Source organism: Ranitomeya imitator, chromosome 9, assembly GCF_032444005.1.
Source record: "Ranitomeya imitator isolate aRanImi1 chromosome 9, aRanImi1.pri, whole genome shotgun sequence".
NCBI lineage: Eukaryota > Metazoa > Chordata > Amphibia > Anura > Dendrobatidae > Ranitomeya > Ranitomeya imitator.
In genome coordinates, this window is record NC_091290.1 from 153,598,333 (window position 1) to 153,612,803 (window position 14,471).

General features: G+C 55.0%; 1 protein-coding gene across 2 annotated transcripts in view; it reads right to left on the bottom strand.

The window, feature by feature from the left end:
- Positions 1–1,893: 1,893 nt before the first annotated feature.
- Positions 1,894–14,471, bottom strand: part of LOC138649265 (Wilms tumor protein 1-interacting protein homolog) — a 49,288-nt gene continuing 36,710 nt past the window's right edge. For both annotated transcript variants that reach the window (XM_069739504.1, XM_069739505.1), the window contains exons 2-8: positions 13,756–13,857; positions 11,736–11,803; positions 9,434–9,496; positions 8,999–9,129; positions 8,404–8,455; positions 7,978–8,046; positions 1,894–4,179 (exon numbers count right to left, since the gene is read on the bottom strand). In XM_069739504.1, coding sequence (XP_069595605.1) covers positions 4,027–4,179; positions 7,978–8,046; positions 8,404–8,455; positions 8,999–9,129; positions 9,434–9,496; positions 11,736–11,803; positions 13,756–13,857 — 638 coding nt within the window. In that variant the 3' untranslated portion in view covers positions 1,894–4,026. The remainder of the gene's footprint in view (positions 4,180–7,977; positions 8,047–8,403; positions 8,456–8,998; positions 9,130–9,433; positions 9,497–11,735; positions 11,804–13,755; positions 13,858–14,471) is intronic.

A 14,471-nucleotide genomic window follows, 5' to 3' on the forward strand; every position in this document is an offset into this window, starting at 1 on the left:
CATCCCATTGCTTCTAGTCTTTCCTCGCGCAAATGAGAATAAAGATGATCCTTCTACAATGTGACGGCCCTGGAGATATTTGTAGACGGCTATTAAGTCTCTCAGTCTTCTTTTTTGCAAGCTGAACATTCCCAGATCCTGTAACCGTTCCTCATAGGACATGGTTTGCAGACCGGTCACCATTCTGGTCGCTCTTCTCTGAACTTGCTCCAGTTTGTTGATGTGTTTTTAAAACGTGGTGCCCAAAACTGGACACAGTATTCCAGGTGAGGTCTGACCAAAGAGGAGTAGAGGGCAATAATGACTTCTCGTGATCTAGACTGTATGCTTCTGTTAATACATACCAGAATTCCATTTGCCTTTTTTGCTGCTGCATCACACTGTTGACTCATGTTCAGTCTGTTATCTATTAGTATACCCAAGTCTTTTTCACATGTGCTGTTGCTTAGCCCTATTCCTCCCATTCTGTATATGTTTTTTTCATTTTTATTGCCCAGATGTAGCACTTTGCATTTTTCCTTGTTAAAAACCATTCTGTTAGTTGCTGCCAACTGCTCCAGTTTATTTATCTTTTCGAATCCTCTCTCTTCTCCAGTATTAGCTATCCTCCTAGGTTTGTGTCATCAGCAAATTTAATCAGTTTACCCTCAATTCCTTCATCTAAATCATTGATAGAAATGTTGGAACAATTCAGGGCCCGGGACAGAACTCTGCGGTACCCCACTTGAGGCATTCTTCCAACTGGATGTGCAGCCATTTACGACCACTCTTTGGGTCCGATCACTAATGCTACTTTCACACTAGCGTTGCTTGGCGTACGTCGCAATGCGTCGTTTTGGAGAAAAAACGCATCCTGCAAATGTGCCCGCAGGATGCGTTTTTTCTCCATAGACTTGCATTAGCGACGTATGGTCACACGTCACATCCATCGTGCGACGGATGCGTCATGTTTTGGCGGACCCTCGGCACAAAAAACGTTACATGTAACTTTTTTGTGCGTTGAGTCCGCCATTTTCGACCGCGCATGCGCGGCCGAAACTCTGCCCCCTCCTTCCTGGACATTACAATGGGGCAGCGGATGCGTTGAAAAACTGCATCCGCTGCCCCCGTTGTTAATTTCTTTCACAACGTGCGTCAGGCCGACGCATGGCGACGGCCCCGTACCGACGCTAGTGTGAAAGTAACCTAAGCCAGTTATGAATTCACCTAACAGTTGCCTTGTCCATTCCATACTTAGTCATTTTTTCAATAAGGATGGTGTGAGATACTTAGTCAAATGTTTTGCTGAAGTCAAGATATACTATATGTACAGCATTTCCCTGATCCACCCAGTCAGTGATTCTGTCATAGAAGGAAATTAAGTTCGTCTGACATGACTAATTAATTACAAACCCATGCTGACTCTGGTTAATGACTTCATTCTTATCCAGGTACTTACATACATGTTGTTTAATAATTTGTTCAAAGATTGTTCCTGGTATAGACATCAGACTCACCGGCCTATAGTTCCCTGGGTCCACCTTCTTCCCCTCTTTGAAGATAGGAACAACATTTGCTCTTCTTCAGTCTTCTGGGACTTTTCCTGTTCTCCAAGAATTTTCCAAGATTATGGAGAGTGGTTCAAAAATTTCTTCTGCTATCTCCTTCAGTGCTTTGGGGTGTAATTAATCTGGACCTGGAGACTTGAACTCATTTATGTTAGCTAAGTGTTTCCTCACTATCTTTCTGTTTACAGATATCCTGGATTCTTCTATTCCTTTAATAGGACAGTGAAAATCAGTTGATGTCCAAACAGCTCATGTGTGAGCTGGATGGACATGCTGGGAGTTGTAGTCCTGTAATAATGAAGAGCCTCTGGTGGTGACTGTCGGAATTACAATCAGGCAATGAGCGTAAACTACAAAAAGTGTTTATTGTAAAAAGCAGATTATAACAACTAAGGTACGAGGCGTCTGTAACATTAAATAACTTATTACTGCTCCTCCGATAAATATCTACGCTTCTCGCTTTTTATTTCTTTTCTTATTTTTTTTAAACAATCGGGAGAATTAAACACGGCGGATAATAAAATAACCACAATCGTCCTACGGAGCTACGTGTCCAAAGCAACAATTTATACAAAAATAGTTCAGCTAATCCCGCTGGTTGTGCCGCGGCGGGGCGGTGCGCGGGCGGCGGATCCTAATCCGCTGGTCCAATAATAATAATAATAGAATAAAACGCAAAAACTATATTCTCTCAGAAAACGAAAATAGATTCTTAAAGGGAAAAACTTAATTTAAGTCACTTATATTCTACAGTTAAGACATTAGTTACAGTAGAACCGTTCAGGACGTGGCGGCTGCGGGGTTAAATACTGAAACGACAGCCGCAATTAACCATTGAGGCGCCGGCTGCCTGTTATTGTACTGTAATAACGTAATACATTGAGGATGGGGGGACGCCGCATGGTCACACCTCGCTCACGCTGCGGCCGCCATCTTTCTCCAGCCGTCCGGCAGCTTGTAGGCGCTGCGGCAGCCGTTCCTCCTCGGATCTCACCATCTATGGCTTTCAGGGATGAGGCCACGCCGTCGTCCGGTCTGTGGCCATTCCTATAATCTGGCATCTGCTGATCCTCGTGTTCCTGAGAGCGGAGGATGAGGAGACTGGCGCTCCACGTCCCAGTGATGCCGGATCGGAGGGATTTGGGTGGATCCTGGTGACGGCGCGGCGGTGACTAAGGCACTATATGGGAACATATTATATCACTGATATATACAGAGTATCCGCAGCCCACAGTGATTCTACAGTGTTCATTCCAGTGTCGGGGACCTCATGAGATCGAGAGCTCTGCAGGCAAGACCCATGATCAGCAATAAATAAGCCTGCAGGGTGGTGACGGTGACACTCGGCCATCTGTGCCCCCGTCGTCCTGTGACGGTGCAGCGATCACCGCCAGCAAACAGTCTGAAATGTAGCAGTGTGGCAAACAGGGAATGCTTATTCTTTGTAGATGTCGATGCTGGAGACGTAGGGTTAACCCCTCCTCCAGGATGGCGGCTGTGTGGGAGGAGCTAGAATCAATCGCCAGTCAGCCAATGAGGGACAAATACTGAGCAGCAGACCTCCCCCGCGGATCCAGGACCCTCAGCTTTCTGCAGAGATGACCTCCCCCGCGGATCCAGGACCCTCAGCTTTCTGCAGAGATGACCTCCCCCGCGAATCCAGGACCCTCAGCTTTCTGCAGAGATGACCTCCCCCGCGGATCCAGGACCCTCAGCTTTCCGCAGAGATGACCTCCCCCGCGGATCCAGGACCCTCAGCTTTCTGCAGAGATGACCTCCCCCGCGGATCCAGGACCCTCAGCTTTCCGCAGAGATGACCTCCCCCGCGGATCCAGGACCCTCAGCTTTCCGCAGAGATGACCTCATGGCACTGGCCTGATCTGTGACTCGCAGCGCCCGTTCTCGAGGGGTCACTGACTGGAGGGGCGACCATGAGACGACGTGATTCCATCGCAGCGCTGGCGGTCAGTAAAGCCACCATTCCCAGAACTGTCCGCTGGTTACCAGGTCGGTCTCGGGAAGGTGCGATACAGCTCCGCTTGCTGTCAGTGAACGGGAGCACTACACACACGACCTCGTGGGATCGCCGCTCACTCCCAGGACTTGGTTCTTGGCATTGTCATAGCAGGAGGTGCGTTACTTCTCGCGGTCAATGTGACAGGCGCAGGGCGTCCACGTCCCTCACAATGAGTTGTTGTAAAGGGTTAATCCTTGCGGACGCAATCACACGCTGAGGTCGCGGCTTATTCCAGGCCCCGGACGGTACGTGACTGAACGCAGCTCAGAGCGCTCCCCTCCCCCACTACAGACTGTCCGCCGGCCACAGAAGGGTTAATGCGGGTTAAGTGCTAATTCTCAGTACGGAGGCGCTGCGTCCCGGGCGAGCGGACAATAAATAATGGCGGTGTCCGGCTCTCTGTAGAAACGTATGGCAGACCCTCCGCTAGGAGACAAGTCTTTCTCGGTGGCTTCCTGGCGCTCACAGCTCGGTGACGTGCATGGGGTAGTTGGCCGGGTGCGGGGCAGGAATGTTCACGCTGATGCGTCGGATGTGGCAACCGTGGCACAGGAGGTGGCCCTGTAGCGGGTAACAGCGGTGACCCTCCTCGTCGTTCAGCTGCAGGTGACAGTCCTGCATGGAGAGAAGCCAGAGAACGGTCAGTCAGGTGAGAGGACGCTCACAGCGGGGTCTCATTATCAACCAACCCACCCAAAACCGATGATACAGAGAAACCGCAGTGTGAACAGAAGCGTGCGACAGAGCACCAGGGTCCTGCGGCTCCCACCATGAGGGACAGGTCTGGTGCACAAGTGGCACCTGACAATCACACCGTCCAGCCGTGGAGCAATAATAAATCTGCATCATGATGGGCAAACCCCTCCCCGTGTCTCAGGTACCAGGACTTGCCCTAAGGCCTCTTCCACACGTCTGTGTCTCCTGTGTGATTGTTTTCACACGTACTGGAGACACGGACACACGTAGACCCAATGAAATGAATAGTGTCTGTGCATATGTTAGTGTGTTTCCATGGACCGTGTATCCGCAGGCCCCACACGTAGACATGTCCATTTTTTACCATCAGCACGGGTGGCAAAACGTCCCGCAAACGGAACACACACATGGATGTCCTCCGTGTAACACGGACGGCCACCGGGGAAGGAGTGCCACAGTAAGCGCTGTTCTCCAGTGGCGGGGCTGAAGTCGGCTCTCAACATTCTCCCCTGCTCTGCCAACGATCGGTGCCACCAGAGAATGAGAAGAATTATATTAAAGTCAGAACAATGACACCAGCTGGGGGCTTTTGGGACTCTTACTCCCATAATCCGACATCTGCTGCCGCTAATAACAGTAACAGTAGGTGTGGATGATCGGGGTATTCCACAGCCGCCGCCTGCAATAGAATGAAATAAATGAATGAAAAACCCGGCGTGGGGTCCCTCCTATTTTCTTGAACCAACCAGGCAAAAATCACAGTTGGGGGCTGCAACCCTCATCTGTCCGCTTCAGAAAGGTTGGTTATCAAGAATAGAGGGGTCCTCATGCTGTTTTTTTTTATTTAAATAAAAAACAGCATGGGGTTCCCCCATTTTTGACAACCAGCCTTGCTAAAGCTGACAGCTGGGGGCTGGTATTCTCAGGCTGGTAAGGGGCCATGGATATTGCCCCCCCTCCCTAAAAACAGCAGCCTGCAGCTGCCCAGAAAAGGTGCATCTATTAGATGTGCCAATTCTGGCGCTTTGGCCGGCTCTTCCCACTTGCCCTGTAGCAGTGGCAAGTAGGGTTCATAGTTGTGGGGTTATTGTCACCTTTGTATTGTCAGGTGACATCAAGCCCACAGCTTAGTAATGGAGAAGTGTCTATAAGACCCCTATCAATTACTAATCCTATAGTTATATGGTAAATAAAGGCACAGCCAAAGTCCTTTAATTTAAAAAATGACAGACTCCTTTAATATCCTTAATGAAACCATACTCACTGGAACGTCTAATTCCACCGAAGCCACCGTCTCCTGTAATAAACCAAAAATAAAATACAACAATATCTCTCACCTGTCAGCCGTTCTGTTCCGCGCCGTAATCCATGTCTGGGGGCTAAATAGCTTTCAACCAGGACAGGTGCCAAGATGCGACTGTACCGGCTGAGAGCCACAGGGGAATAAGCTGCTGAGAGCGCAGCGTCAGTGACGTCATTAGGGTTATCCCACAGTACTGAGGTCACCGCAGTTCAGCCCGACCGCGATGACGTCACTGACGCTGCACTCTCAGCAGCTCAATCCCCAGTGACTCTCAGCCGGTACAGTCGCATCTTGGCACCTGTCCTGGTTGAAAGCTATTTGGCCCCCAGACATGGATTACGGAGCGGGACAGAACGACTGACAGGTGAGAGATATTGTTGTATTTTATTTTTGGTTTATTACAGGAGACGGTGGCTTCAGTGGAATTAGACGTTGCTATTATTGACAACCAGCCTTGCTGAAGCTGACAGTGAGGGTTGCAGCCCCCAGCTGTGATTTTTGACTGGTCGGATCAAGAAAAGAGGAGGGACCCCACGCCAGGTAAGTCCCAAAAGCCCCTAACCCCGCTGTCATCGCTCTCCTCTGTTCACGCCAATCATCGACAAGAGCAGAGGAGAATGAGGAGAGCCATCTTCAGCACCCGCTGCCGGGGAACAGCGCTTAGGCCAGGTTCACACTTGCGTTGTGCAGTCCTTTCAACAAATCCGTTAGACTGCACTAACGCAAGTGCTGACTTTGGCACTGCGCTAGCGCAGATGGAGCATCTGCTAGCTCCATGTGCGCTAGCAGTGCGCTACTAGTGATGGACCCGGAAACGCTGCAGCCCGCATCTCGGGTCCGTCACTCAATAACGGCACATCGCTAGCGCACGCCCATTGTGGGCGTGTGCTAGCGATGCGTTCGCCATTGCCAGTAATGGCGGCGTTAACGGTCTACGTTACGCCGCGGTGTAACATAGTCCATGGGTTCACACAACACAGTGTGAACCCAGCCTTACTGTAGCGCTTCTTCCCCGGCGGCCGTCTGTGTGGTACTGATGTGGCACATGTGTGCCGCAAGTATTTCATTCACAAAACACTGACACGGATATCTCCGGTACCGGAAATAAAAGGACATGTGAAACCGGCCTAAGGCTGGGACATTAGTACAAGAACAGTGGTCTGAGACCCCACCGATCAGCTGGATATAGGCCATGCTTTGTGCACCACATAGCGGTCATTCTCGGTACTGCAGCTCCTCACATCTCCGTACACCCCGCAGTGGTCATTCTCGGTACTGCAGCTCCTCACATCTCCGTGCACCCCGCAGTGGTCATTCTCGGTACTGCAGCTTCTCACATCTCCATGCACCCCGCAGTGGTCATTCTCGGTACTGCAGCTCCTCACATCTCCGTGCACCCCGCAGTGGTCATTCTCGGTACTACAGCTTCTCACATCTCCGTGCACCCCGCAGTGGTCATTCTCGGTACTGCAGCTCCTCACATCTCCATGCACCACGCAGTGGTCATTCTCGGTACTGCAACTTCTCACATCTCCATGCACCACGCAGTGGTCATTCTCGGTACTGCAACTTCTCACATCTCCATGCACCCCGCAGTGGTCATTCTCGGTACTGCAGCTTCTCACATCTTCGTGCACCCCACAGTGGTCATTCTCGGTACTGCAGCTTCCCACATCTCCGTGCACCCCACAGTGGTCATTCTCGGTACTGCAGCTCCTCACATCTCCATGCACCCCGCAGTGGTCATTCTCGGTACTGCAGCTCCTCACATCTCCATGCACCCCGCAGTGGTCATTCTCGGTACTGCAGCTCCTCACATCTCCATGCACCCCGCAGTGGTCATTCTCGGTACTGCAGCTCCTCACATCACTTCAAAAGGTGCTGCAGTACTGAGAACAGCCACTGCCCGCTGAATGGCGCTATCCTGAAACCAGATGATCAGTGTGAAGTACACCGGACCCCAAAGATAACATTAATATCTAAGTAGCGGTAAAGGACCGGTGCAGTCCTATGTTAGTAACGCTCTGCAGCTTTCTAATTGTCTTCCACCATGCACAACTACTGTTCCAATGAAGTGACGTCTACAGACCCCTCTTGTGTACACACAACCACACACTGTAAGTGCACACCGAGGAATATCTGCACTAATGTGCAGGGACGTCCCCAGCACCGCACATGACGGCTGCAGCCAATCACAGCAGTGCTGAGCTCAGTGATTGTTTACAGCGGTCATGTGCGTGGACCATAGAAATCAATGGACTAGTGCAGACTGACACCTGGTGCAGAAAGCTTCATAAATCTGCCCAAAGTCTATTAGGAAGGTGCACTGGCCCTTTAATAACGCACTGCTGCAGGCGGCACGGGGCAGGGGGTGCGGTGGCCTCGCCCGGGTGTGCGGTGGCCTCGTCTCTTACCTCACAGTGATAACACTCCACGTGGTAATCTTTATCCATGGAAACCACTCGGATCGTTTCCTCCGACCCCTGGAGAAGAAGCGACAGCAGGTGAGGGTGGGCCGCGGTTATTCCCATAACCATACAGCAGGTACACTCTGGCCTGTGGCCCATCATGGGTGGTAAAGGCACAGACCCACCGTCACTATGCACAGCGACAGTCACTTCACAGGCCCCTTCCCTGGCGGTCAGACCACGTCACATGCCACATACCCGATCCTTACTGCCAGCAAATAGAAACATCCAGAAGCCAAAAAAGCCCCCACCATGCTGTTTGTTACAATGTGTCAGGACAGGGCGAGATCTGTGCTGCAGTGATACATTGTAACGATATATACTAAGTCAGCCAGGGAATCATCTCCTGCACTGGCGGCGGGCGGACATTACCTGAGCGGGCAGGATCGGCTGGTTGCACGAGGCACATTTAGGAGCAAAGACTCTGAAAGAGAAAGAAATAATTAAGATTAATTTGAGGAATAGCAAGAAGGGTTAACATATGGCAGTATACACCGTATACGTCCAACGTACCCCTCCCACACGCGAGGCGGCAACACACAAGGCGGCGGCAGCAGAAAACAGCAGAGGAAGAAAGCGAGGATACTCAGTGGTGGCCACAGGTCCTACCCCTCCCCCCAGTGCAGTGTCCGCAGGTCCTACCCCTCCCCCACCTGCAGCGGTGGCCGCAGGTCCTACCCCTCCCCCACGTGCAGCGGTGGCCGCAGGTCCAGCCCTCCCCCACGTGCAGCGGTGGCCGCAGGTCCTACCCCTCCCCCACGTGCAGCGGTGGCCGCAGGTCCTACCCCTCCCCCACGTGCAGCGGTGGCCGCAGGTCCTACCCCTCCCCCACGTGCAGCGGTGGCCGCAGGTCCAGCCCTCCCCCACGTGCAGCGGTGGCCGCAGGTCCTACCCCTCCCCCACGTGCAGCGGTGGCCGCAGGTCCTACCCCTCACATGTGGCTGCAGGTTTTTTTCTGGCTTCTTACGTGTGGTAATCTTTGACACAGTAGATGTTGTTCTCCACGTCCACGGTGAAGGGGACGCCGTCCAGACACTCGTTACAGACGACGCAGCGGAAGCAGCCCGGATGGTACGACTTCCCCAGAGCCTGTAAGATCTGGAATATGGAGAAGAGATCAGCGGCGCCCCCCGGTGGCAGTCAGGACATTACACTGTGAATGAGACGATCCCGTCAGTAAGCGGCCGGACACGCAATCAATTGGCACCACACCGACCCGACAATGGCGGCAGCGGAGAAGGCGACAGCCGGGTGTGTGGAGGTCCGGCCCTAGCGGGAGGAATGTGAGGACGGACGAGTCTGCGTACATACGGTGAATACGGCACGTGTGCGGGAGCCGACGTAACGCGCAGCAGCATGTGGGGTCCCCGGCCGCGAGCAGCGATCACCGCCAGTAACTCACCATCTCCATAATGAGGTGTCCGCACACAAAACACTTGTCCGCCGTCTGCTGGAAGCCGGAGTACTGCAAGAGGAAGCGGAGATCAGCGGCGCCAGGTCAGGAGAGAAGCCGCCCGACATCACAAAACCCAACAGGGATCGTCTAGGATTACACAGCGCCCACCAGCAGCCCCGCCGCAGCAGCGCTCCCTGCCGTCCAACCAGCAGCCCCGCCGCAGCAGCGCTCCCCCGCCGCCCAACCAGCAGCCCCGCCGCAGCAGCGCTCCCCCGCCGCCCAACCAGCAGCCCCGCCGCAGCAGCGCTCCCCGCCGTCCAACCAGCAGCCCCGCCGCAGGAGCGCTCCCCCGCCGTCCAACCAGCAGCCCCGCCGCAGCAGCGCTCCCCCGCCGCCCAACCAGCAGCCCCGCCACCCACCAGCAGCCCCGCCACAGGAGCGCTCCCCCGCCGTCCAACCAGCAGCACCGCCGCCCACCGGCAGCTCCTGCCCACCAACACCAGCACCCCCACCACAGCACGCCCCCGCCATCCACCAGAACCAACCCCCCCCACCCCATGCCAACCACCAGCAGCAGCGTCCCATCCCCCCCATCAAGAGCGGCTCGCACACCCCCCAGCAGCAGCGCCTCCCAGCAACACCTCTGCCGCCCATCAGGAGCAACGCCCCCGGCCGCCCGCCATCAGGACCCCCCACCAGAGGCAGCGCCCCACCACCCCAGCAGGAGCGCCCCGCACTCCCACACCCCCCCCCCCCCTGCAGCGCCTTTGCCGCCCACCATCTGGCACTGAGGTATCAGGATGGACTGAACCCAATGTGACCAGACCTTGTCTGTGGCTGCCGATAATCCAGAATATCTGATAATCCAGAGGAGGCCCAGCCTGAATCACACGTCACCATCTGTCCAATGTGGGGACAACAATCCTCCTAACTCTGCAGTGGTCCCTCTGGTCAGGGGCCCAAGAATCCTAATGACACCCTACAATGCAAATCTGCTAACTCCAGCAACTTGAGACTACAACTCCCAGCATGCATCACCCCCTTCCCCCAGCGGTCTTTCAGAGTCTGATGGTCAGGAATGATATATCACATTATACAGGTCACACTGTAATAACAGGAGCGCGGAACAGCAACGCCGTAATAACAGGAGCGCGGAACAGCGACGCCGTAATAACAGGAGTGCGGAACAGCGACGCCGTAATAACAGGAGCGCGGAACAGCGACGCCGTAATAACAGGAGCGTGGAACAGTGATGCCATAATAACAGGAGCACGGAACAGCGGCGCCGTAATAACAAGAGCGCGGAACAGCGACACTGTAATAACAGGAGCACGGAACAGCGACGCCGTAATAACAGGAGCACGGAACAGCGACGCCATAATAACAGGAGCGCGGAACAACAGCGCTGTAATAACAAGAGCGCGGAACAGCGACACTGTAATAACAGGAGCACGGAACAGCGACGCCGTAATAACAGGAGCACGGAACAGCGACGCCATAATAACAGGAGCGCGGAACAACAGCGCTGTAATAACAGGAGCGCGGAACAGCGATGCAGTAATAACAGAAGCACGGAACAGCGACGCCATAATAACAGGAGCGCGGAACAGCGATGCAGTAATAACAGAAGCACGGAACAGCGACGCCATAATAACAGGAGCGCGGAACAACAGCGCTGTAATAACAGGAGCGCGGAACAGCGACGCCATAATAACAGGAGCGCGGAACAACAGCGCTGTAATAACAGGAGCGCGGAACAGCGACGCCATAATAACAGGAGCGCGGAACAACAGCGCTGTAATAACAGGAGCGCGGAACAGCGATGCAGTAATAACAGAAGCACGGAACAGCGACGCCATAATAACAGGAGCGCGGAACAACAGCGCTGTAATAACAGGAGCGCGGAACAGCGACGCCATAATAACAGGAGCGCGGAACAACAGCGCTGTAATAACAGGAGCGCGGAACAGCGATGCAGTAATAACAGAAGCACGGAACAGCGACGCCATAATAACAGGAGCGCGGAACAACAGCGCTGTAATAACAGGAGCGCGGAACAGCAGCGCTGTAATAACAGAAGCGCGGAACAGCGACGCCGTAATAACAAGAGAGTGGAACAGCGACGCCGTAATAATAGGAACGCGGAAAAGCGACACCGTAATAACAGGAGCGCGGAACAGTGATGCTGTAATAACAGGAGCGTGGAACAGCGGCGCTGTAATAATAGGAGCGTGGAACAGCGGCGCAGTAATAACAGGAGCATGGAACAGTGGCGCTGTAATAACAGGAGCGTGGCACCAACACTCACCAGGAAATCCTCCTCACAGTAAACTTTCCCATTGACGTTATAAAAGGCTTTACCGCGTAATCTTCTCCCTAAAAAATAAAACATGGTGATAATGAGTGCATATCCAATATATACTGTGCCGCCCCTCCCCCCTAGGCATTATATGTACACGTCCTAGCACTATTGTAAAGCTCCACCCGTCCCTCTTCCCGGTCGACCGTCCTCGGTGCAGCCGCGTCCCTCTTCCCGGTCGACCGTCCTCGGTGCAGCCGCGTCCCTCTTCCCGGTCGACCGTCCTCGGTGCAGCAGGGTTCTCTTCCTGGTCGGCCGTCCTCGGTGCAGCAGGGTTCTCTTCCCGGTCGGCCGTCCTCGGTGCAGCAGGGTTCTCTTCCTGGTCGGCCGCCCTCGGTGCAGCAGGGTTCTCTTCCTGGTCGGCCGTCCTCGGTGCAGCAGGGTTCTCTTCCCGGTCGTCTGTCCTTGGTGCAGCAGGGTTCTCTTCACAGTCGTCCGTCCTCGGTGCAGCAGGGTTCTCTTTCTGGTCGGCCATCCTCGGTGCAGCAGGGTTCTCTTCCCGGTCAGCCGTCCTCGGTGCAGCAGGGTTCTCTTCCCGTTCGGCCATCCTCGGTGCAGCAGGGTTCTCTTCCCGGTCGGCCATCCTCAGTGCTGCACTCTTTTTGCAAAAAAGGGTGAGTTCAGGAAGGACAGAACCCAGGAGGCTGCTGGGAGGAGCGCTCCGTCAGCAGTAACTGGGGCAGGAATCCGCTGGGTGTTGTTACTCCTCTGATCACAGAAGAAGCTCCTGCAGCAGAGCGAGCGTCACATCACTGCGGCAAATCAGACGCTGCAGCCAATCAGGCGCTGCAGCCAATCACACATTGCAGCTAATCAGACGCCGCGGCTGTCTGCCGGATACATTGTATCTACCAGTAACAGGTGACCTATTTATAACGCACAGTGTACATGATGGTGCGGACGGGACGGGGTGACCTGGAGTTGTCCAACACCATCTCCCCTCAAGACGATCATCTGGGCTGTGGGACTATAAGTCCCAGCATTACTGGAGGGACAATGGAGATTCTCACGGGGCGGGACGAGCGCTCGTCTCTGCTAAACTTTACGTTTCACCCTCTGACTGCGGAGTTTATACCATATCCTGTCTCACAGCGGCAAAAATAGCTGCTCCCCTCCCCCGAGCGCCATGTTTCCTGCCAAACTGCAGATGTGTCCAGAGAGATGACCCAGGAGGAGACCGGGGCGAGAGGGCGACCGAAACACCTCCCTGCGGGACCCCGCCATCCGGACTGCACACAACGAGCAGCAGAGCAGGACGGAGCCGCCACGTGAGAAGAGACCGCTATCATTACACCGCAGCCAGGGATAATATGCCGGAGCCCCAAGGGGCACAGGGGAGGCCGGAGCCCAAGCCCGGGGGAACACAGGGGAGGCCGGAGCCCAACCACACAGCCGGAGCCCCGGGGGGCACAGGGGAGGCCGGAGCCCAAACCCGGGGGCACAGGGGAGGCCGGAGCCCAAGCCCGGGGGGACACAGGGGAGGCCGGAGCCCCGGGGGGCACAGGGGAGGCCGGAGCCCAAACCCGGGGGCACAGGGGAGGCCGGAGCCCCGGGGGGCACAGGGGAGGCCGGAGCCCAAACCCGGGGGCACAGGGGAGGCCGGAGCCCAAGCCCGGGGGGACACAGGGGAGGCCGGAGCTCAAGCCCGGGGGGACACAGGGGAGGCCGGAGCTCAAGCCCGGGGGGACACAGGGGAGGCCGGAGCTCAAGCCCGGGGGGACACAGGGGAGGCCGGAGCCCAAACCCGGGGGCACAGGGGAGGCCGGAGCCCAAGCCCGGGGGGACACAGGGGAGGCCGGAGGCCAGGAGAGGCTGGAGCCCCGGGGGGCACAGGAGAGAACGGATCTCATCACTAATGGAACGTTCTGCCACTTCCTAATACAACAATGTCCCCTGACAGCAATCAGTGGTAGATGAGCACAGACCCCCGGTCACTGCCCCCCGCTGTGATCCCGCACTGGGGTCTTACCGCACGAGCAGCAGGTGAAGCAGTTGGTGTGGAACAGGTTGCCCATGGCCTGGCACGCTTGGCTCGCCCCGTACACGCCCTTCCCACACTTGATACAGATACCTGAGAAAGAAAAGAGAAACTGTCACAACCCGCAAACATGGCAGTGGAAAGAGACAACATGGCCGCTGCCGCCACCAGAGGGAGAGGGGTCACCGGTACCACCAGCAACACATCCAGCCCACCCAGGACACTGAGGGCGGCTCCACCTGCACATACCACTACTAGAGTAATCCAATCCTCCAGTCACCTCCAGAGCTGCACTCACTATTCTGCTGTTACATCGTGTCTCATCCTCCAGTCACCTCCAGAGCTGCAGTCACTATTCTGCTGTTACATGTCTCATCCTCCAGTCACCCCCAGAGCTGCGGTCACTATTCCCAGGTCCTGGTGCAGACTTGTCTTGGAATGTGGTTATGTGGGTGGAGATGGGACAGAGGGTTTGGGAAAATACTTTTGCAAACATTAACCCCTTCTGCTGGTACGAGGGGCCGGGCCATTTAAGCTCTGCCATGTTAAAGTAGAGGGGCGAGCGGACGCCTCCCAGATCTCAGGTCAATGGTCTTAAAGGGGAGGTCTGAAAACAAGGCAGTCACACAGTCCGAAGGCCGAGACCCCCGGAGAAGCACAGGAAGAGACACCAGAGACCACTCACGCACCAAAGACTGATATCAGTG